General features: G+C 35.3%; 1 protein-coding gene across 1 annotated transcript in view; it reads left to right on the forward strand.

Annotated features, from left to right (window-relative positions):
• The window catches only part of SCN9A (sodium voltage-gated channel alpha subunit 9), a 105712-nt gene that overhangs the window by 16082 nt on the left and 64636 nt on the right, over positions 1-24994 (forward strand). The window contains exons 2-3 of the mRNA XM_081142998.1: positions 2280-2340; positions 20233-20539. Of these exons, the coding sequence (XP_080999124.1) occupies positions 20282-20539 (258 nt within the window). The 5' untranslated portion in view covers positions 2280-2340; positions 20233-20281. The remainder of the gene's footprint in view (positions 1-2279; positions 2341-20232; positions 20540-24994) is intronic.

The raw sequence follows: 24994 nt of genomic DNA on the forward strand, positions 1-24994 counted from the left end.
ATGCTGACCTCCCAGTGAGACTGCTTGCATGAAAAGATATCCCCTGGGTGTCAAGAGTCTTTCTAAGGGCAGTGATTCATGAGCCTTCTAGATTTAGAATGATGTTGTGAAATTATTTTCATCTGTATTCTTAGGTGGTTGAGATGAATAAAATATTTTACATTTCTATTAAGGAGTTAAATGGAAGTGGGAACAACAGAATACTCCAAAAACATAGGATCCCCATGGAGACTCAGAAGGGGGAGAAGGCAGCTGCTAGGAAGATGGAAAGAGAGAATGGTGGATCAGTGTCCAAAGCACAAAGATTTTAGACACACTTGCAATACTAATCCCTCTTGTTTTTGTTTTCTAAATAGCATTCTTATTCAGCATCACGATAATGCATGATAACATTTTTAGATATATACCAGGAAGATATCGGCAAATTGATGTAGAGAAATGAGGCAGACACGTGGGTGACTCAGTTCCAATCACAATTCCTCATTTTATTTTTCATTTGAAATATAAAACACATAAATATGTATCTTCAAGCAAACTGAATTCTGTTCAGTCCGAGGCTCAAATGATTGGCATGATTGTCTCAAAACTATTGTGTAGATGTTTGTTTTTCTATATTTTTGTTGTCTCTCTGAGTTTTTCTTTCCCTGGCTTTTCCACCTACTATTAGATATCACATACTTTATTATGTGCTCTTATATATTATATGCCCTTTTCAATGAGCTCCATTCCCACCTGAACCCATGCTTTAGAGAGAACAATGATAGGTTTTTCTGCACCTGCTCCATGTTTAGTAAGTTTCCAATTCATTTCGGTGTCAAACAATAGCAGGCATCTCTGCAGTCCCTTAGGTTGCTAATGTGCTCGGTTTTGTTGTCAAGGTAGCAGCTGAACTATATGTTTCACAAACAGGTGATACATTTTTTTCCAGCTTGGGCAGAGCACCTCCCATTTATTAGGAAAAATGCCCCTAGAGGCTCATCATCTCTATGTCCTCGACATGTGTTGAGCTTTGTATACATTAAACTCTTTAATATGCTTTTGGTTGTACAGGATGGGATTGTTTTAAATATTAAGAATTTTACTAAATCCTCTTGTTTTGTTGAGATGAATCACAGGTGTTTGGCCTTCCCGAGGCAGAACTGAAACAGTCTATGAAAAATGCCAAGTCATGTTAGACTCATGAGAGGAAAAAAAATGAAGAAAGGGTTCGTGGCAGAAAGCTCATGGTCTTTGGTATTATATTTTTAGAATTAAGCTTAGACCTAAATAATAAGATTTTCATGATGACCTGTTCCATTTTTATATCCCTTGACCAAGCCCATGGCATTTGAGAAAGTGACTAAGGCAGGAAAGAGGGGGCAGGGTTAGGACGTCACTGATCCCACTTCCCTTGTTTGCTTACAAGTGGCCAGACAGGTGGCCTCCCCCAGCAGCACGGGTTCATCAGGAGGCTCAGGAGCAGGAGGAGGAGACACTCCTTGCCGGCATTTCAGCACAGAATTCTCCTCCGTCTTGGAGACCTAATGACATAGAACTTCACCACATGTTCCACGGTGGCTGTTTTAAGTGCAGGACATTCCCAAGATTCAGGGAGGATGCTAGGTCTAATTGTTTTTCAGTCACAATATTGGAAAGTGTAACTTATAAGGCCTATGTTGAAGCAGTCTCTTTAAATAACAGGCGATAACGTCTACAATTAGAAAGATGTTCATTCGGCGTGAGAATTAAAAGGTAGAGGCTAGACACCGTTCGTTTTGCTTAGGAAGGAGGTTGTAGTAGGGAAACTGCCACTAAGGCTGTCATTCTCTTTCCTAATCAGGGCACCGCAGAGCCCTGGGAGCTCAGAAGGAAGCAAAGCGACAAACCCCTTCACCCTCAACAGGACCTTCTGACAAATTACCTATTTGTGTCAGTTTTTATTTCTCTATTGATTTGAAATGCCTATTTCTTTTGTGTTTTCCTGTAACTCGCATCCCTATGTCAGTCAATAACCCCCTTTTCCCTAGTTTTCCCCTCCTGTTTTAAGAGCCTGCAGACCTCACGTGGGGAGAGCTTTCAGAACAGCACTGAGTTTAAACCCTGCCTCTGCCCCTTCCTCGCAGTATCAAGTAGTGTGTAAGTCTCCGCGCAGGGAAATGATGATAATAGCGCATCCTTAGTCTTCTGAAAATTTTTTATTTCTAGCACACTACATAACACTTTATATATGGCTGCTTTATATAAATTATATTTATTATCATAAATAATATTATTATTTATTATACTTATTCTTCTTCTAGGGCACCCTGGAATCCACTACTCTCAGAAGCTGTATTCTCTCCTGATGACCTTTACCGCTTTGTAAGAACTCCCTTATCACTGGCCAATTTTCTAAGCTAAGCACATCACAGCGCAGTACCCATTCTGTTGTGAAATGTTCTAAAGATAGCCTAAGAATAGAGATTTTCGAGGAGCTTCGGGTGCTACTAAATCAAAATATGTACTATATGCTTGCTCGCCTTCCCCTCAGATGGTAGCTGAAGTCAGTTTAGGCCACCTGATGTCCATCCTTCGTGGCAGCTGTGATATTTTAACTTCTGAAGTAATTGGGGTGTATTTGCAGTGCAGTCAGCTCAAATCTAATTTATCAATTTTATGAGGCCTGAACCATGGTCAGAGCTCCCTTTCGGTGCCTTGAGAAAAAGCTGCCCATCAAGATAACAAAGGGCATGACTCAACTGCTCTCTGACTTGCACTCCTGCTTCACATCAGAGGCAGGGGATTTTATGTTTGGTGACCTCCTTTCACATATTTTGGGTTTGCTCATCTCTAAGCACAGCTGTGACATCAGTGACATCACTGGTGGAAATTTCCACCTTGGTTTGTCATCGTGATTATTGTTTTCTGTTTGCACGAAGGATTTAGGTGGCTTTCCATAAAACACACGTAAGAGGCACTAAAAGCCATTTCGAAATAAATCAGATATTATTTGCAGTGGGGAAAAATATCCAAGCAACAGGAAATTTTCTTTTGTCTTTTACACAACAAGATCTAACACATACTGATGAATAGCTAGTGTGATGATTATTTATACAGCTCAGGTACATCTTGAAATTCATTCTCTGGTTTCTTTTGACCAAGCCCAGTACTCTCGAAAGGCTGAATGATTCCTGATAGACGACTAGCCGGACCCCTTTCAAAGCCAATGTGAAAAATTACAAATCCTTAGTTTCACCAGATGCCTTCTCACCAAAAGGCTTTTCTTTGTGGTTTCTCATGTTTCACATTTTGTTAACTCTAGGTGATGGTTAATGGTATCTTTTTGGCAGTGCAGTGTTGTCAGATTCAAATGAAATAATAGACACTAAAAAGCTTTACAAAGTTAAAAATATATCGAAATATGGTTTTAATGATGCTTTATTTATTCTAAGTAATGCGATGTGGTTGATAGTTTTTCAATTAAGTATTCATCTGTGCCAGTTTAGTCTGGTTGATTGGAAAATGATGCTACTGAAGCTAATGCAATGGATTGGGTCCCTGTAGGAATATTTTGCATTCTACATGGAAAAACATTTTCTCACACAGTCTTACCTGACCCGAACTAGTTACTAGTTACTGCATCTCACACAAACATAGAATTGACTCTCAGCATTTTGGGATTTAATGTTTATTGAATTGTTCTTCTGTTCAGCACCCCTAATGCACTTTTTGTTATAAAGTATCTATATAAAGCAGATGGTTTTATATGCACCATCTATTGTAATGCAGAAAAATAACATAATGAGGATGGGCATTTCTTAGATGAGGAAACCGAGGCTTAGAGAACTAAAAGGCACTTGTCTATCACTCATAACCAGAAAATGATAGAGCTAGAATTCAAACTCAAGTTTGTCTGACCCATAATCCCTGATATTAGGCTTTGTTCCTGGAACCAAGGGCTCCCCCACTGCCTGATTTTGAAATGTATAGGATAATTCTTCGGGGGAAAAACACCACAATTTTTTTTTCTTTCCCAGAAAAAGCATCTTCCATATGTTTTTCATCAATTGGAAACTTCTTTTATGAAACCCAGACATTTCCAGTGACATATATAAAGTCCCCTCAAAGCTTGGGGTTACCATATATAAATACTTACCTTCTGATTTTCTTTCAAAATAAAACATCAGGTAGAATTGTAAATGAGCTTTCCCAAACATACTTTTCTCTTGTAAAACTAGCAATGGATATGACAAGATTTTTATGTGCTTGCTTTTTCACCCTCAGAAAAATCATTCTTATAATTATTTCATATGAGTAAGACCTTTCACTTGCACTAAATTATGTAGTTAATTTATAACAGCTAGAAAGATGTTATACAGAAGATGTCACAGTTAATCTTTGTGTTGAAAGAATCCTAGTTTTGAAAAACATTTTTTTTTTTATTGATTTCAGAGAGAGGAAGGGAGAAAAAAATCAGTGTGAGAAACAAACATTGATGTGAGAGAGAAACATTGATCGGTTGCTCCCTCACCTGCCCCGGACTGAGAATTGAACCCACAATCTCCTGGTATATAGTAGGACACTTTAACCAACTGAGCCACACTGGCCAGAGCGAAAGCGTGCTATTTTTAAAACCAGATGTACTTAATGTACTAAAGGTATTTTTGTAGTATGAAGGTAGGAATAGATGGGCACATGTTTGCCACAGCTCTCCAGGGAAGTTTTGGTGGTGGGTATAGGACGAACTGAGCCTCTCTGTACATAGGTGTTCATATGCATTTATTTGCTTTTTATTTTCTGTTCGTAAGACATCATCATTTCCCAAATGTCAAAGAGTATAGTATCATCATGGCAAGATTTTTGGAAAGTATACAAAGTCATCCCTCATTTAATTATTACTTTGACAGATATTTATGCCCCACACACACAGAAATGTAAGTCTGAGACATTTCGTATGTATTGAACACATTATTCAGCAAGTATGCTTGCAAGACCATGCAAGCAAAACCAGAGTCTCCTAGTATTCTTAAAGTGAAGACCAGAACTTACCTCATATTTCCTGAATGAAATGACAGGTTAATGTTATTGATGAAATGATTATGGCTTGGCTTCCTTGAAATATAAGCTGTTAGTTAAAAAAAAAGCAATTAGGAACATAATAAATGAAACAGCAATTCCTCTTCCATTTTCCCTTTCCTCTGTATTGTGTCATAAGCAAAAGTAACCTAATAGCCACTAATTATAGGAAACCTTTCAGACTTTGTAATTGGATCTTTCATTTTTCCCATAGCACCTGTGAACTAAGAATTTACTCACAGATAAGCATAGTTAATTCCTATGAACTCTTACCAGTGTCTCCATATGAGAGTCTTAGAAAAAAGAGACCCATGTTCGTATTTAGGCATACTGCCTAAACTGGTGCCTTTATTTTTAAAAGTGAGTATCAAAGTTTATTTCTTGAATACAAATGTGTACCTAGAATATGGTAGCAGGAATACACAATGCCATATTCTTGGTATACAGTTGTACGTCAAGAAATAAACTTTATGATATGATTAGAATACTGAGTCTGTAACATTAGAAACCTGATAAAATAAAAATAGAAAACCAAGAATCAATAGTACTAGTTGAAAGAGGGAAAGTAAAATGGAGTGAGAAGTAGTAGTAGGATTGATGTAGAGACAATATTTGCTAAAAATACTATGTATGTTTCCTTTAAATAATATGTATTACTGTGAAAGTTATTTAGCTTGGAGGAAATGTATTTCCTTCTCAAGGGATTTGTTTGATTTTTTCATCCTTTTCAAATATTTTTTTATTGATTTTAGAGAGAGAGGAAGGTAAAGAGAGAGAGAGAGAAACATTGATGAGATGAGAGAGATATAATATGCTGATATAATAGGCTGCCTACTGCATGCCCCCCCACTGGGCATGCAGCCCCACAACCCAGGCATGTGCCCTGAGAATCAAACTAATGGCCTCCCAGTGCGTGGAACAGTGCTCAACCAACTGAGCCACACTGGCCAGGGCTCAAGGCATTTCTTTAATTTTCCCTTCGCTTCACCTATATTTGCATATTTATTCATATTTAATTACAGTAAACTCTAAATTATGAATTTAGAAATTCCCAAATTATATTACTGTTAATTAAAGATTGCTACCTACCAAATGAGCCTTTTCTATGGCACATTAAATATCAGAGAGTTTGCAATGACTTGTTCCTGCCTTTAAGGAAGTCAAGAGCAACCTGCTTGTCATTTTAAATTAGATTTTCAAAGAGCAGCGTGTCAGAAGCAGTGTAGCTTCTGGGTGTTACTGATGGGTAGGCATTCTCCAATTAAGTTTCTGAGGATTGTTTATTTAATTACGAGGGCAGTTTAGCAGATAAACTACTCATTGATTGAATTTCTAAACTCAGGCCTGCTGAAAAGAGTCAAATGAGTCATCAATTAAAAACTTCAGTGATTCTGATGTCAAGGCCTTTTTGACAGTACATACTCTATGCCATATACTTACATATTTTGAATTTCTTAAGACACAGACATCCCTCACTTAATGTTATTTTTTTCCTAGTCCTGGCTCTGATCTACACAGCTCTATCATCTTTTGTTTTTTTTAACCCTCACCCAAGGGTATTTTTTCCGTTGCTTTTCAGAGAGAGAGAGAGAGAGGGAGACAGACATCGATGTGAAAGAGACACATCGATTGGTTGCCTCCTGCACATGCCCTGTCCTGGGTCAGGGATCCAGCCTGCAACAGAGGTACGTGCCCTTGGCCAGAATCGAACCCGGGACCCTTCAGTCCCCAGGCTGACGCTCTAACCACTGAGCCAAACTGGCCAGGGCAGCTCTATCATCTTTGACAAAGTAACCCTCTAGGTGACATTTCAGTTTCCTTATTTGTGAATTGAGAGATCTGACTTAGATTTCCTCTAAGCTCCAAACACTCTAGAATAGTATTTTTAAGTGGGATTAGTGAGTTGTAGGGTGTAGATTTGACACAAAAATGGATGGGGTAGACTGGGAGAAAGGACATCAGTGAATATTATATAGTAAGAATAAATATTGTCTGTGAAGCTTTATTTTAGATATAAGTGAATATGTGTACTCAGACACAGTATAAAATATAGTTTGTACGATGGGTTATGGTCCAAAATTGTGAAAAGAACTTCCCTAGAATCTTAATCAGCTTTCCCACTCTATTTATAATGGTTGAAAATGAAAAACTTAGCAAATAACATTTATTCCCAGTACAGAATTTTAATTGTCATAGCCTTAAAAATGCCATACCTACCCTGGCCGGTGTGGTGCAGTTGGTTGGAGCATCATCCGTACACCAAAAGGTGGCAGATTCTATTTCTGGGCAGGGCACATACCCGGGTTGCGGGTTTGATCTGGTTGGGGCACATGTGGGAGGCAACTGATCCATATTTTTCTCTCACATCAGTATTTCTCTCTCTCTCTCTCCCTTTTCTAAATAAATAAATAAATAAATAAATAAGCAAGCAACTGATCCATATTTTTCTCTCACATCAGTATTTCTCTCTCCCCCTTTTCTAAATAAATAAATAAATAAATAAATAAAGTCATGCCCCAAAAACAATGAACCCCAAAACAAAGCAACACAGACCAGGATAGTTTATGCCTGAAATATATATGACAAAGGGTTTTTTATTATCTACCCTAAATTTTGTCATGGAAAGGAGAAATGTGTTTAAGGCACTAAGTAATATTGTGCCCTATTAGGGTGAGGTATATTTTAAAGTATTTGCTGCATTTTAAAGTATTTGCTGCATCCTAAAAGTCAGTTGATGGTTAAAATTTTAATGTTAGCTTTGCTGCATCCTGTTCCTTTCAAAACAATAAGTCTGATAATTGCCATCTGAAATTTGCATATTAAATCAAGATGGTTAATAATTGTTGAGCCTCAGTGAATAGTAATTAGTTTTCTTAAGCACTCAAATTCTCATTTTATTTCTAGGCTATAAAATAGATTTTAGCATTACTGGTCATGGAAAACTTCAATTAGGAAGAATTATTTTAATATAGCCATTTATATGTAGACCATTTGGATCAAGGTCTATATACACTATAATTGTTGGAATCTCATTAAAATACTACCTCTCAATTAAACTATTAAAATATTACCTTAGATTTCTTCTAAGCTCCAAACACTCTAGAATAGTATTTTTCTTATAAGTAAAACTTATATTTTGCTGTGCTTTAAACTTCCTTATGAGTGCTACCTAGGATATAGTTGCCTGTACTTTATTTGTCTCTCTGGAAAAAATATTAATTATGGTATTAAAACTGTTCAATTTTGGGATTGTTTTTATACCCCTTTCCAAGTTATGAAGTTTTTGCTTCTTGAGGGAACCAACCTCAGTAAAATGTCAAACACTGAGTAAGATAATTTCTTAAAATTAGAAATAATTGTGAAAAATGAAATAAAGTTTGATAAATATGAAAAAACAGAGCATGTAAAATGTGTTTCAATGTTGTATATGGTATTATTAAGAATAACTTGATTCACAGTTAAGAAGTTTAATTTACTGTGAATCATTAATGTCACTTAATTTTATAGTTGTTTAATGCAGCTTTATTGATATTTGGAATTATATTCATCTGCTAACAATAGAGACCTGAACACAGCAGCTCAAATGCCAAGGTTTTATACTTTCACTTAATAGAAGCCCAACGTATGTATCTAAAACTGGTGCAAAGCCACTGAGTACCCAGACTCTCTGCCTTCCTGCTCTGGTGCTTCTGACTTCCAGCCAGGTCACATTGAAGGATTATGGTCGTGTCAGGTTAGAGAATGGGCTTGAGTTTACTGCATGTACATGTCCATGATTCCTTTAAAGGCTGAGAATAGTATTGGTGGAAATAGAAGAGTAGTATATTTAAAGTGAGGGTTAAAGATTGAATTTAGTCCATAATAGAAGTTTTGAACTACTTATTTTACAGAAATAGAAATACTTTTTTCTATAAAATAAAATACTATAGAGATTATAGGCAAAATAATTATATTTATTTTATAAACTAAGTCATATGAAATGGATTCAGACTACATTATTTTTCTTTTAAATCATAACTTTTGAGGTTACATAATTATTTTTCAGGTAAATTTAGAAGAAATGCTTTAATCGCTTAGCAAAACCGCTCTGTCTAGTTTCCAGAACACAATGAGTCAAAATAATTTTTCCATATTAATTAAGAATCTTTGTAGAAAGCAAGAGAAACAAATGCTCGCTAACTCAAGCGAAAGGGAGATTTATTGGAAGGTGCTGGGTTCTCACAGAGTCATTGGGAGGATTTGGGAAGCTGGATGGGCGGGAGGGGAAACGAGCAGACTGAAGAGAGGACTGAAGGCTGTTTGGCAGACTCTCCTGGCCAGGACCAGGGGACGATTCTGCCTTAGCTGCACAAAGGCCCCAGCACAGAGGAATCCCAGCCAGACCTCCCTCCACCCTGGCTTCACTCATTTCAGGATCAAAGTAAAGGGCAAGGGAACCCGTTTGGATAAGCTTAGGAGTTGTTTGGCCTCACCACACTGCAAAGGTGGAAAGAAGTATAGTTCACCTTGGATTCCCACAGTAAGTGGTGGGTCTCTGGTTCCCTCACCGCTACTCAGAATGGGAGATCCCCATTCATTCCAAATAAAAAATCCTGGATGATGGATAAACATAATAATAATAATTAACATATAAACAAATATATGTGTGTGTAGAGACATATACATGCACATAATATGCATACACCCATTTATAATTTGCTTTTGGATTAAAAATTAATTAAATAAGATTGGTCAGGTATTGCAATCAGACTTGGAGTGACTGAATAGTTAAAATGTGTATGTCTTATGTACTTGAAGCAAAAGAAGGTATTTTACCTCAAGTAGTATGATTTTCAAATAGTGTCGTCTTACATTTGAAGTGCCACCAAATGGCAATAGTTAGCCCCTCCCCCTGGAGGTAATAGATAATTTGTGGTACATTTCTAACTATGAAATTGTAATTCTGTAGTTTAGAGAATTCCCAAGTGCTGTAGACCCAAATATGCCTATTCTCTAATTTGATGAGCGAACTACAAAGTAGTATATTATGAAAAGATGAGATTAGTGCAAGAGGCAATGCACTAAAAAATATATTATATTAAAACGAAGCAGTTAAACTTGAGGGCAATGCATTTTGTCTTATTGAATTCCCAGATCTTACCCAGTATCTGACACTAAGTGGTTATTCATAGTACTTATTGGTGCTCCAAGAAAAAAAGAAATAAAAGGACAAAAAATATTTGAAATAATTTCCTCAATTACCAGTAATAAAAACACCACACACACACACACACACACACAGAGTCATGCTAAAGACTAAGTTGCTTCTGTTCCCTTTATTTCAAAATGGTTGCCCTGTAAAGAGATAATCAAAGAAAATGAAGGTAAAAACGGAGGGAAAGTATTACAAAGGTGTGCGAGGGAGTTCATTAATTCAATTTTGGAATTTGTGGTATTGGCTAATTTTTTTAAAATGGGCTATCCATTTAATTTCTGAGGTCACTTTTATTAATTATTTTTGTATCTAATTTGCATTTGTAGTTTTCATTTTTGTCTCCCCCACCAATTATATAAGCTACAGGCCAATAAAACCTGGATCTGTCTCTGGGTTGTGGGGGTTAGATGGCACCCACTTGTTCCAACTAAGAGAGCAAGTAGGTACAGTGTCTGATAATGTACATTGAAGAATTGTGCAGTAGATAGAAATATAGTTTAGATGTACTTATAGTAGCATGGATGGATCTTAAACCCATAGTGCTTAGTAAAGAAAAAAAGAAAAAGAAACAGAACGAGGTGTATAGCCCAATTAATGTAAATTAAATATATGTACATCTAAGATAATATTCAATTTTCAAGAGAACACAATAACACAAAGATGCACAGTAAACACATTTGGATGGCTGCCTAAGGATGGGAATGGAAAAGGGGTGGAATGGTGGGGAGTGGAATATGGGGCTGACAAAGAAATAATATTAATAGAGGTTTGCATGGCCAATGACGACAATGGGCCATGAACTGGGGAGTTTTAATTCTCTAAACCCGAGACTTAAAAAAAAATCTGTAGAGTACAGGAACTTTGGTTTATATTATCCACAATATAGCTAAAATATTTATTCAGTTTTACAAGCTTTGTGCAAACGTTTTATTTTCAATTGGAACAGCCTGAATTTAGATAAATCTAGAAATAGAATGTAAAGAGTTTATGAAGTTATACATATCAAATTCCATGGAAGGACAAAGCCAAAGATGATTTTTTGTTGTTTGGAAAAGCCAAGAGTAGTGAAGGTGATCAGACTGGAGAAAAACCTAAAAAATGACAAAAACAGCTGCTGGACCATAGCAAGCACTTAACAAATAATCTGAATAAAGAGTGTCGAGGGAGAGGACTTATTAGGGGTACTTTTTCGTCCTGATAAAGAACAGTGAACATCAACTCCCCTCCCTGATCAGAGCCTCCCTTCCCGAGTCCAGGTCAGGTGCCTTTCCCGGGTGGTGTGTGCTCGTTGCTTTCAGATGATAGCTGAATTGCAATTGTTTACCTGCCACATTCCCCAATAGACTGTGGTCCCAAAGGACCAGGACCAAGGATACCTAATTTGTCCTTGTGTACCCAGCACCTGGCATTGTGTCTAGCACTTAGTAGTCACTTTAAAAATATGGTTGAAGAGTAAATAACATGGAATGAACATCTGAAAGAAATATTAGCATCATGTGATTTCACATATGTGACAATCATTATTTGTATAACCTGTGGGGGGGGGGTCATCTTAAAATCAAGATTACTTTCATTTTGTCTTAGTAATTTGAACAATAAGGAATTGATAATATTTAGGTCTTCTTGATTTAGTCTTTGGTATCTTAATAAATAAAAATCCCCAAAGCATAGTTTGTTAATTCTGCTAGTAGGTTGTTCAATGGCATTTAAAAAAATAAATTTTAATGCAAATAACATTGCAGATAATTTAACTGATGACTGGTCATTTAAGATTAATTTTCTAATTACTTTTAAGTTATAGGGTCTTTCAAAATAAGGATACTTTGAAAAATAGTAATTTTTATCAACAGTTTGCTGTAAGGAAATTTGTGGACAGTGTTTTCTTCACAACAGAGAAAAATTCCATCAACTTTTAAAAAACCTGAGAACAATTACCTTAATAATAAAACCACTCAAATGTTGTAGACTGAAATAATGGAAAGTCAAATTAGATGAAAGAAAATCTAGTTTGTATATACTAATTGAAAGATTTAAGAAAAGATACAAATTGGAATTCATCTTACTCCACAAAGTCTTAAGATCCATAAGACATGATCATTATTGCTTTGTTTAGTATTTGTTCACTTTGCATGGTAGAGTCCATTTTTCCTGATGTGACACAAATACATACCCATTCTAATGTTCTTCAGTTCTTTCTGCATTTCCATTTTTCTGCTTTTAGGATCTTTCCCTTCTGCCTAAACACTTCCTTTAATATATATTTTAGTACAGCGATGAATTCTCACAGTTTCTCGTCTTTTTAAATTTCACATTTTCCTTTCAATAAGTACACTGTTCTTATAGAAAAATACATATATGGTAAATATATAGTCCAATGAATTCTTCCAAATTATACAAACCATGCAACCAGCACTGGAATAAAAATACAGAACTCCCTCACTGTAGAAGGATCTTTTTACTTCCTACAATATTATGGATTGTCAGGGACCACTAACTATGAAGTCAAGCAGCAGGTCTACTTTGTTCCAACACAATTACAGGCTAGGGATACACTGCTCTCTAGGATTTCATAATCTTAATTCTAACAGTCAGTGAAGTGAAGCTATGTATTTATGGACTATAGTTTAAGGTGACACAGAGAAGCGTCCAAACCTACCTTGTCAAGGAAAGCTCCTTAGTACTGATGAGGTGTGAGGAACCACTAGGAGTTATCATGGGTCAGGGGGCTGGGACAGTTATCCTGGTCAAACTAGCTTTCTAATGAAAGGTACTAGAGAAGTCCCTAAGGAAGATAGGCAATTACTTGATAAATAACTTTTGACTGTTAATCTTTGACTGTTTATTTCCGATGCCATTTTAAGAAACTCTATAAAGTTAGAAGCAAATGGAGTTGTTATATTGAGAAAAAAGAAGACTGTATGTAGATTTATAAAGGCTGCCTTAATTCCAGTCCTCTGACTGCCTAGTTAAGTGTAAAAGTTTTGGTTAACTTTTAAATTTCAAGTAACAAAACAAATAATGTGGCCATCACCTAAATATCTAAATATAATGGTTATAACTATTGATTTTATTGAATGTGCAAAGTGAAAGATAAAGCATCAGAGGTCGAACAATTGGTAATTTGAAAATTTGTGCATTTCTTCAGGTGTAATAACCTGATGATCCTCGGGAAGTGGTGGAGTGTCTGCCATAATTAGAGCTAAAAATGTGTATTTTATTTTGATCAAAATAACTCAGATTTCAAGACAGCAAATTAAAAGATTAGTCAGGGGGGGTCATATTTTAGTGCATATTAAATGCAATGCCAAGCAGTATTTGGAAAACTGAAGTTGGGAATCTTTCATTATCTGAGGCCCAAGCTCTAAGACTCATGAGGATGCCATTTAAGCAAGGTGCAGGATTTCCAAACAGGAGCAAATGTCAGTATGATTAAATCTTAATAACTTAAGATTTAAGTTCTGCTCATGTTTATTTTAATGCTGTTCTGCAGCCATGAAATCTGTCTTCCAGAAAAACACAGGTTAACTTTGGTGTACCTTGATAAAAAATAATCATCAAGACAGTCTCCTTTGTTCCCACAGAAAGGAAAATATTACTAGACAGTGTCAGGATCTTAGGTCCTATTTGGTAATTTCTCCAAGGACCTCTCAAAATTCAGATGAGCATATGTCTAAGCTTGCCAGAGAAGGCCAGTTTATGTCTGTTGTCTTGGTGTTCAATGTGATGTAACATTTATTCTTAACAGAAAAATCTTGGTTCGTAACATGAATGCTACCAAAGCATTCTGCCAAAGATGGACCCAAATTTGCAAGTATGTTCCTTACAGTCAGGGTGGGTCTGCTGCTTCCTCCAGTGATGTTCTCAGGTGTTCAATTATCAGTAAAATGAAAAACTATTGAGAGACCTTTTAATTACAATTCAGAGAGCAGAGAAGACTGGGCTCAAATCTGGTTTATAATTATTTTTTTCCTATGATTGCCAGATTCAGTCCTCTAGCAGTTTTCACTTTCTTATCTAAATAGTAGAGCTACTGGATGATAGTGCACTGCCTCTTGTCTTTGAATGTTTCAGCTTTATCTGCCTTGTTAACATATAGGATTTATATGATCTTGATATTCCTCTCACATGCTGAGGCTGGGTGTAGGAAGGACTCCCACCACTTCGATACTGAGATGTAGAGCAGATGTAGAGCAGAACTTGTGCAGGCTCGTGTAGAAGTATTTCAGTTCTCATGGGAGAAAGCTTTTACCGTAACAGTTCGTACAGGGAGTAAACATTGCCTCTCATCTTTCCTGATGATGTCTTTCTCTATTTATCATGGGATTTTAGAGTTTATGAATGGGAAAGGGTCGAGGGGATGCCACTGACCATAGGAGAAGATTTGAAATGCCATGGTAGCAAAAGAGTCTTGATAGTTTTAAGCAATGGCTAAGCGTACCCCTGATGACCAAGTGGAGCTGTCTGTCACCTTGTTTTGTTGGATTATCGGTTGTTCAGTTGTCAGCAAAATGGGAATTTCTGAGTCAAGTATGTTTCTTTCATCTCATTGTTACCCCACAGTTCCTGGAGTAGCACAGGCACCAAGAGAGCTTTTTGTATGGTAACAGCATCATTAAGACATATATAATGAAGCCTTAATTTAACAGCTTAAAAAAATATTTAGTGTATTTAACACTACCAAGTGAGTTAAATTACCCTTATTCTAAAACAAAGCACACACAATCCCTTACAGATGTATTTTTTAGCCTACTTAGTCATAATGAATCTCAAATATAGTTAGGACCCAGACATTGTGACTCCAGTCTAGTTCTATGTTTATAAGTCGTAAGCTCATTTACCCAAGAGGGCACATTTATAGAAATTATCTTCCCGAACATAATGACTTAAAAAATTGATCAACATTTCTAATGGATCTTTCATTGATCAAACTGATGCTATTTTGTATTTTGTAAAATATTATTTTTATGTATTAATTATGACCCATTTTAATTAAAAGTAGTTTGAATTTGTAGGTCTGTTATCCCTTAGGTACATTATAGATGATGGCAGTGTATTTACTTGATAAAGTCAAGTTTACTGAGATATTATTAACTTTATATAACATTAGTGTAATTCTACATCTGTGATTTCTTTTTTTAAATAATCTTTTTCATCGTGGAATAGTTTTAGATTTATGGGAAAATTATGCAGATAAGACAGAGTTCCTATACTCAGATTCTCCTATTACTAACAATTTACATTAGTATGGTACATTTACCCCAATTAATGAAATCATACTGATACAATATTGTTATTAACTAGTGTCTTTAGTCACATTTCCTTAGTCTTTCCCTACTATTCTTTTTCTTTTTCTAGATCCCATCCAAAATACCATATTGTATCTCACCATCCTGCCTCCTTAGGCATCTGTAGGTTGTGACAGTTTCTCGGACTTTTCTTGTTTTTGATGATCTTAACCATTTCAAGGGTTACTGGTCAGGTATTTTGTAGAACATCCCTGACTTGGTATTTTTCTGATGTTTTTCTCATGATTAGATCTAAGTTATGAGTTTTGGGGAGGAAGACTATATATATACAAGTGCCATTCTCATCATAACATGTTGAGGGGATATATTATCAACATGAGTTATCATTGTTGATGCTAAGTATAAATTATTTTAAAATGTTTTTTTTTTTTTTTAATGCTCATGTATTGATTCCATTGTGTCTTGAGAATGCTTTAAAAATGAATGATGTTCCAGCCAAAATTTTACCCTGGGGAAAATATCACTGTTTCCAGAGAAGTGACATTTTCAAAGCAGTTTTTCATTTGCCGACAGTAAGCACCAATAAAACATTCTTTTTTACTTATTTTTACATTTGTCCACTGTCTTAAGTAATTTAGATCTGACCTCATTTGATTCAGATTTTGGCAGACATTCAAAATGGTTTATTGGACTAATTTTAATTTTGTATAAATAGAATTTAAGTTAGCTACAGGTAAGAGATTCAATGATGAAATATAAAACAGAGCTTGAGATTATTATAGAGTTACGAACATGTAATTACTCTCCTGGTTCTTAAAAGAATGAAATATTATATATTAATCCTACTAATCACAATTAAAGAAACAAGAAATTCAAATATTTGTTGCTTTGTGCAAGAAATGTTGAAAATTGTCAAATGAAAACTTCTTGCTAAAGGAATTCTATGAAAAATATATTTAAGAGAATAATTCCATTTTTTTAAAAAATAGATTTCATATTGTAATTTAAAGTATGCTGATAATCATTACAAAAGCATTATTCATATTATAAAATTATATGGACATAATACACACATATCCTACCTGAGCCACAATAGAGTTGGCACCCTGACATTAATAAGTTAATCGGGAGCTGTAGTTTGGAGTTATAGTATTAGACACTATACTATCTCCTAATATGAAATTAGGTGAGTGAAATAATTATGAGAACAAGAAAGTATTTGTTGTGTGTGTGCAGTATCGTGATCTCACTCCAAAGAAAATGCCATCATAATAATATTAATAAGTGAAAATATAATAATATGTTTTTCAAAAATGCAAATTAAACATGAAAATAATAAATATTGATTTTATTAAATTTAGGTCAAATAAGCTTGTGCTTCACTTCTCAAATACATTTGTTGAATTTTAAAAGCATGGCATTTTTCCTGTAAAAATTTGAAAAATAAAGAAAAATATTAAAAATTAATAAAAATACTCCACAATTCCTCAGATAAGTTTCATTAAACACATTGTACATTTAATTTCATGTTTATTTTATACACATTTTTAAAACTGAGATGAATATACATGTATGTTTGTGAGCATGTAACCTGCATTCCATTAATTACCCATTATAACTGTTTTTTTTAGAACTCATTAAATTGTCTTTGAAAGCACTCTTTAAAGGCTACTCAGTTGCTCAGTTTTTCACATTATGCTCATTTTTTATTTAATGAAACCCTGACTGTTAGACTTTTGGATAGATTACAATTTTTTAATATTATAAAAACATTGAATAAATATCTCATAAATGTTAGAGGGCATCTGATATTATTGCTTTTGAATAAATTCCTAGAAAGGAAGTTATTTGGGAGTATAAATGAATGAACATATTTAGGCTTTTGATAGATATTGCAAAATTATGCTGAAAAAGTTTGTATTTTTTCCCATCATCCAGATTTTCCTACACCCTCCAAACTAGAGGATGGTGATGGAATCTGATCAGGGTCTCTTCAACTTACTTTGCAAAGACCCTAATGTTAAGCAGGTCTTCTTTAGTTTAGCCTGATCATAAAAATATCTCCCGTATGTGGTACCACTGACATCCATCACCCCCACTCTCACTGTTTGTACCTATTTTAGTGTGCAAAAACAAAGAGAGAGTGAGGGGAAGGGGGCAGGGGGGAAGATAATAGGAATATCGAATAGTGGAACTGGTATTTGGACATTTGAGTTCATGACATCTACTTACCTGAATTTCTATCAAATAATTTTTGAAAGAAGTGACAGCCTCCACTTGAAAGTAGGATGTACTGTACAAGAATACCAATTCTTTAGCCACCCTTTCTCCAGGAGCTTAAGTATGTGTACACTGAAAATCTGTCAAGGGAAGTAATCTCTCCCCCTCGCCTTTATGGTTTCCAAAGTGTTGAGGAATCTTCTAAGCCCAAGTGGCAGCTGCACTCACTGCCTTATTTCTCAGGTTGATGTTCAGTTTCTAAAAGGCTACTAACTTCTGGAATCAAGTCACCTGGTTTGTGACCAAAGTTTTATAAACTCTACCAAGCTTAGCCTTTAAGCGCTAGAACTAAACTTTAGCATCTCTTGAATTAATATCAAACCAAAAGCAATTCCATATTTGTATTGAGCCTGTAGAGACTCAAGGTGGTTGGTGCTGAGTATGTACATTTGTTTCCATGTTAATAAACTTATTTCCTCTTCTCAGGACAATTTTTATGTATTTCATGATTTCATTTTTAGCACCTTTTAAGTTTTATTGAGGTGTAGCTTCCATACCATAGAAATCACCCTTTAAAGTGGACATTCAGTGGTGTTTAGTGTACTTCCAGAGCTGTGCAACCACTGCCATGATCTAATTTTTATCACCCCCAAAAGAAACCTTATTCTCATTAACCAATAATCTCATAACCATTAACAGTTATTCCTGATCACCTCTACCACCCAGCCTCCTGAAATAATTTACTTTTTGTCTCTGAGAATATGCCTATTCTGAGCATTTCAAAGGGAATCGTACTGTATGCAGCCTTTTGGGCCTGGCTTCGCTCACAGAGTTTTCAGGGTTCATTCATGCTGTGACGTGTATCCATACTTACTTACTTTTTTTTTTTTACTATCAAATAATATTCCATTGTGTGGATACTCCACATTTTGTTTATGAATTTATCAGTTGATGGACAGTTGGGTTGTTTCCACTCTCTTGGCTACGATCAATAATACTTTTGTGAACATTCAGGTACAAGTTTTTGTGAGGCCATATGTTTCCAGTTCTCTTGGATACATACCTAGTAGTGGAGCTGCTGAGTCACCATTCATTCTTATCTTTCTGAATCATTCTGCCTTTGCATGTACACATGCAAATGTCCCTTGTTTTTTACTACATTATTTAAAAAATCTTCTACACTTTAGTTTCAATCAAAATATATATGTCTGTTCTTAATAGTATTGAGTTTATAGAAATAATGGAGTAAATAATCTTAGTAAAATACTTTAAAACCAAGGACAAACCAACAAACACATAGTCAATTAAATATTGAGATTTTGTTCACAAGCAATAATATCAGTTGCTTGGGGCCAGCAGGTAGACTGAGCTGTTCTTCTTTGGTCATAATTATAGAAGTCCACAATTCTAAATCTACAGCTAGGCATGTGCTCTTATTTTCAAATGTGTCATTGCATGGCTTTCAGCATATTCTCCCCCATGAAATGTCGCTATATATCTAACTACTTATGAGCGGCATTTAGCTCTCCACCATTGGAGAGACTGATAAAAGAACCCAGGAATTTATGTCAGAAATGTATAAAACTTTGTGCTTAAGTCACATGTCTATATCTCTTTCTCTGTTTCTACACCAGTTATTTAGACTAATAGTATTCTCCTTTACTACAGTGAAACCAGGCTTGTCCTTGCTGTATGATTTGGTATGATTGGTGTCCCTTTTTAGAATTTAAGTTCCTTCAAGACAAAACTGTGTTTTTTCATTACTCTCATAGTTCTAAATATCTCATGTGGTAATATGCCCAGACTAAGTATTTGGTAAAAACATTTAAAATGAAGATGGGTTAGCAGATTTAAAAAGAAATGTGTTGATATATAACAGGGCAAGAGGCAGGCTCAATTGTGTGATAAACCATAAAAAGACCATTTTTTCAGAAAAACCAAATCAGATGTATAAATTTTAAAGCAGAACATTTCATTCGAAACAGAAATATATCTCTTTTTGATTTGTGAAGGGATATGTATTTATTGTAAAAAAATGAATATGTAAAATAGAGTAAACAATCTCCCACCACCTCATTTCCCAGAAATGAGTTTCCCTGAGAGAGAGGCAGAGCCTGTGAGCGTGTTGAGAGAAGATCAGAGAGGTGAGAGGAGAGCCCGGAGAATGGTGCTGGCAGAGCAGTCATAAAGTCTTAAATGAGGAAAGTTCAGTCGAATTGCACTAAAAGTGAATACAGATGAAAACTAAAGGAAACTAAAATGTTTTTCATTAAGTTATCACTTTTTTACTTTAAAAGCAATGAAGTATTAAGTTCAAATTTTTAAATAAAGATGCTTAGAAAGCATGGAAATCAAGTGTTGTACATGGTAGTCACTTAATAAATGCTCACTCAACATGCTAATAATTCTGTATTACTTTTTGTAGTTGAAACCAAAAAGCTGCCCATTAATAATAATATTGATTGCTGTTAGTATTAGGTTGATGTGCCATCCTTGGCTGGCAAACACTTAAGGCTTTATTTTTCTGTTTCCACTTAGGCCTCTTAGGAAGGAGCTGAAGGGGAAATAAAATATACAGGATGAAAAGATGGCAATGTTGCCTCCCCCAGGACCTCAGAGCTTTGTCTACTTCACAAAACAGTCTCTTGCCCTCATTGAACAACGCATTGCTGAAGGTAAAACAAAGGAACCCAAAGAAGAAAAGAAAGATGATCATGAAGAAGGCCCAAAGCCAAGCAGTGACTTGGAAGCTGGCAAACAGCTGCCCTTCATCTATGGGGACATCCCTCCAGGCATGGTGTCCGCGCCCCTGGAGGACCTGGACCCCTACTACGCAGACAAAAAAGTGAGTTTCCTGGGACTGCAGTGGTGCGGTCTCTGCTTCTTTCTGTACGGAAAGTTATTTTAAATTGAAGTGGAATTTAGGGGGAAAACCACATCATGACCAAAATATTCAAGTAAATACGTATATAGGATTCAGAATAGGTACTTTCTCTACTTTTTTATCGAAACTGTTTTCTGTCATACTATTTTGATTTCCTTAATCTTTTAAAAGTGTTCAGTATAATGTTGTGCCTGTTTGGACATGCCCTAAATGCATACGGTAGGAACAAAAGAATTGTCAATTGACAAGTAAGTCCTGAGGATGTGTCCAGAGTGTATTTTATGGAGGTGACAGCTGACTCCATGAGAATATATAATATCGCTCAACTAACAGTGAAGTTTGGAGAGGATCTTCATTTACGGTGTTGAAGAGAAAGAAGAGTCGGAGATGGTTAGGGAGGTAGGGCATAAATCAGAAAATTTTCCATTGTTCCAAGAAGAAGGGAAAAGAGCATCTCTTAAAATTACTCAGAAAGTTGAGGATAGAGAAAGGCTATTGGCATGAACAAGGAGGATGAGTTGGTAACTTTTTGGAAGCTGTTTGTGTTAGATGATGGAAATCAAAGCGAGATGGTGTTGGATAGCAAATAAAAAGAGGAAGTAGGTGGTGACATGTGCATGTTGAGAAATTTTCCACCAGAAAGATGGTCACTTGAGGTACCAAATCAATTGAAAACCTTTTACACATAGAGCATAAAATAGCACATTTGAAAGTAAAGAAAAATTATTCTCAGCCAGGGGGAAAAATACAGAGGATTAGAGTAATATAGGTAGTTGCTAATTTAAGGGACAAGCAACAGGTCAGACTGTATTTGCATTAGAAAAGTGGAGAGAAGCCTTATTGTCTGAGGCTTGAGTGGCAATTAAGAGGATGGATTTAAGAGTCTGATAGGTTGGAGTAAATGTAGGCACATCAGAGGAAATGCATGTTAATATTTTCCGTAGGACAGGAGTGGAAAATGCCCTTTTGAGAGTCATTGTTGAGAGCAGCAGAGTGAAGGTGTTGATTGCATCCAGAAAATGGGAAAAAGTTTGAAGCAACTACTAAAAGGTTATTCTATTTAGAAAATGGGAAGGGGATTACAATCATTTTTGGCACAGTGGCTTCACAAAACCAAGTTAAAGATGACAAAGTGAGACATTAAAGGATTAGATCAGCAGTTTCATGACTTTCTCCAGCAATGCTTTGCACACAGCACCAGCGCCTGCAGACTCATCTTTGAAAGGTCAGGAAAAGCATGATAAAGTCTGTTTAAAAATCATTTGGATTTATTTAAGAAATAAATGAAAGGGAATATTTCTTGATAAGGTATCTAGCAAATAAAATAAAGAACATTTGAAATGTCTTGAGAAACATAAAATGTGATGAATTTCATTTTGATGGTAGAAACATGTATGTCTTGGTGGTAGTTGCTGTGTCTAGCGAGACCTAGTATTTTACTTCACATCAAAACCAGCATCTCAAGGTGACGGCACAGTGATAGAAAGCAGAATACTTGAGAAGCCCTCGAAATATTGCATAGCATTCTAATTATGCCGTCAGTACTCTGGCACGGAAAGGAAGAATGTTAATATGTATTGAGGGTCTCTGAGCTTTAGACAAATGAGCACATTTATTTATCACAACCTGGTGAGATAGGTAGTCATATCCTATTTTTAGATGGGACATAGGGGTTTGGGAAATTAAGTAACTTGCAAAATTGTTACACACTAGTACATTTTTTATTAGATTTTTAAAATTCAAGTTGGTTTGCCTCCCTACTGAGATGTTCTATTGTGCAATACCTTTTAGTTTAGTTTAGGTTCTGTTGTGTAGCAACCACAATGCTAACTTTTTAAAAAAAAATGAATGAAATAATGAATGAATAAGTAATGAAACAGTCAAAAACTACTTTCTCATTTTACTTATTACTTCATCCTGAAAGATTCCTGTTTCGTCATAGATACTTTCTGTATTTCCCATTCCCAAAGCTGGCCTGGATATTACTTAACTTGCTACCTCTTAAGGAGGAAAGGAATTTTTCTGGAATAATCCCCAAGTCAGGGGTATAAACTAATATTAGCTTAAAGTGATTTGGGAGGTAAGGGGAAAATGTTTGCATTAAATGTATAATAGGCCCCTCCCCTTCGCCCCAGCTCCTTTCAAGTAATGTAACACGCACCACATCAGAAGCCTAACCCACTTCATCAGTAAACTTGGGTAGAACTGGGTCAAAGTAATCTATTTTCATGGTCCTCTGTTGTTAATATCTGAAAAAAATGTACAAAGGGATAACCGAGTCCTCTTATTTCTTTTCAGTTTGAGCTTTAAATGATCATTTTTTTGTGCCTTGCCCTAGTTCCTCAAACATTCTTGATAAAAATAGTTTTGACTTCTGCTTGCAGCTTTAGGGTTGACTTCTCTAAAAATTGATTCCTCAGTATTTCACATTATTCACACTTATTGATAAAAACTTAATTTCTACTACATTATACTCATTGCTTGGATTAAAAATCTTAATGACCCTAATTTGACCTGGGTTCAGATTTTAATTTATATTTGAGTGTAATTATCAATGCTTTGTTAAAACAAAGAACACTTAAACTAATGATAGAAGTTAGGGCTTTATTTTTAAGTGTGATGAATATATAAGTACTTTTTAATAGTTTTAAATGGTGCCTTTATGATAAGTGAAAGTTTGTGTCTTTAAGAAGCATAAATTACCAATCACCCTCTAGTGTGGGGATTAAGAGGATAGGAGCATTGATTTATTATATTCATATCCTTGGTGCCTCATATGTTGCCTATATAGCAGCTGCTGCTCCAGCCAAAAGTACCAGAAACTTAAAAACTTCACAGACACTGTCAGCTCTCAAGCTGCTGAAGGGCAGATATGACTTTGAGAATCATATCTGTCCAACTGTAAAGCCTTTGCTTTTTAAGCACTCTAATTTTATGTTCAATAAATTCTTAAATAAATTAGCAAAATTGAAAGAATTTTTCAGACTTTGACATTAATGCATTTGCTAATAGGATTTTAGGATTTACTAAAGAAACTCAGACTGATCCCTAAAATTTCTGATGCTTACCGACTTTTCCTACCCATAATTAACTCCAGGGTGGTTATAAACCCAGACATTCCTAAAAAAGTTTTTAATGCCAATGAAAATCGGCAATTTAAATTAAAAAATTGCAAACTAATTTTTTTTTTTTTAATTTCAAGTATAAGGTAATTTGATCTTGCCAAGGCTCGGTAGTGAGGTCGTGATTTTCACATTAGCTCAGGTGACTTCTGGTTCCCGAAGGCTCCCTGTAATTCTGACAGACATGCACCCTGTTCCCGTTTACTCTCATACTCCTCCATTTGTATTTCTCTGTATGATTCCTGTCACCTCTTGTCTTATATTAGAGTTATTGTGTCTTACCACTTTTCTAGGAAGTTTCTTGAATGCAAAACTCATGCGTCATTTATGTTCAAACTCCTTTCGTCGCTCCTTGTGCCATAGTTGATCACCACACAATTGTAGAAAACACTGGATGAATGAATTTTAACAAGCACAGTATACTGAGATTTAAGAAAACCATAGTTGAACTCAAACACTGGGTATTAATTTTAAAACTAATTTTCAATGTAAAAGTGAATTTTATGTTAGATTATGTTTAGACATAGCTAGTATAGTGAAAGAGACCAGGAATAGAAAAGGGCATCTGAAAATAACAGATTCGGGTTCATTTTCTTGAGAAGAGTGCCACATACAATTAAAAAGCAAAATATTCAGATTTATGTCCCCAATTTGTAAAAATGTTGATTACAGAAAGTCCACTCATAAACTTATATAAAATTTAGATGAAACAACAACAAAAAGACCAAGTCAATGTGTTCTAGGAAACACAAGTAATTTGCCTGCCAGTGCAGAAAAGTAAGACAAGGATTTGAACTTGGACTTTCTGATTTTCAATCCAAAAACATTAGATTGTTTTAGTGTTTTGTTATTGTTGCTATTTGTTTGTTTGGGCTTTAAATGTTTTAACTAAATAACAAATCCAGGGAGAATGTCACTCATTAAATAATGGTTAGAAAACATATTTTAAGAATGTTTGGTTCTATTTGTATCATTTTAAAAAATTACCATGGATAGTAGCAAGCAAGTACTTTACTTTGTGTCCTTTTATTTTAGCTTTTATTAGTATTACATCTAAAATAGGAAAATTGATCCAGGGACTAGGATTCTTCGAACTCTAATATTTCTTAAATTTGTGAAAATATTTTTTGAAGGAATTCATATTTTGGAGCCTTTGCTACAAACCATAACAACAGCCCACAAATATTAAAAGTCTTAAGGTGTTATGGTAAAAATCAGGGATAGATAGTTTTTATTTGATTTGCTTACAATGCAATGTAATGAAAGAAGTTATATTTTAAACTAATTCCAATTG

This window comes from Miniopterus schreibersii (genome assembly GCF_964146895.1).
Source record: "Miniopterus schreibersii genome assembly, chromosome: 7".
In the NCBI taxonomy this organism is placed as follows: Eukaryota; Metazoa; Chordata; class Mammalia; order Chiroptera; family Miniopteridae; genus Miniopterus; species Miniopterus schreibersii.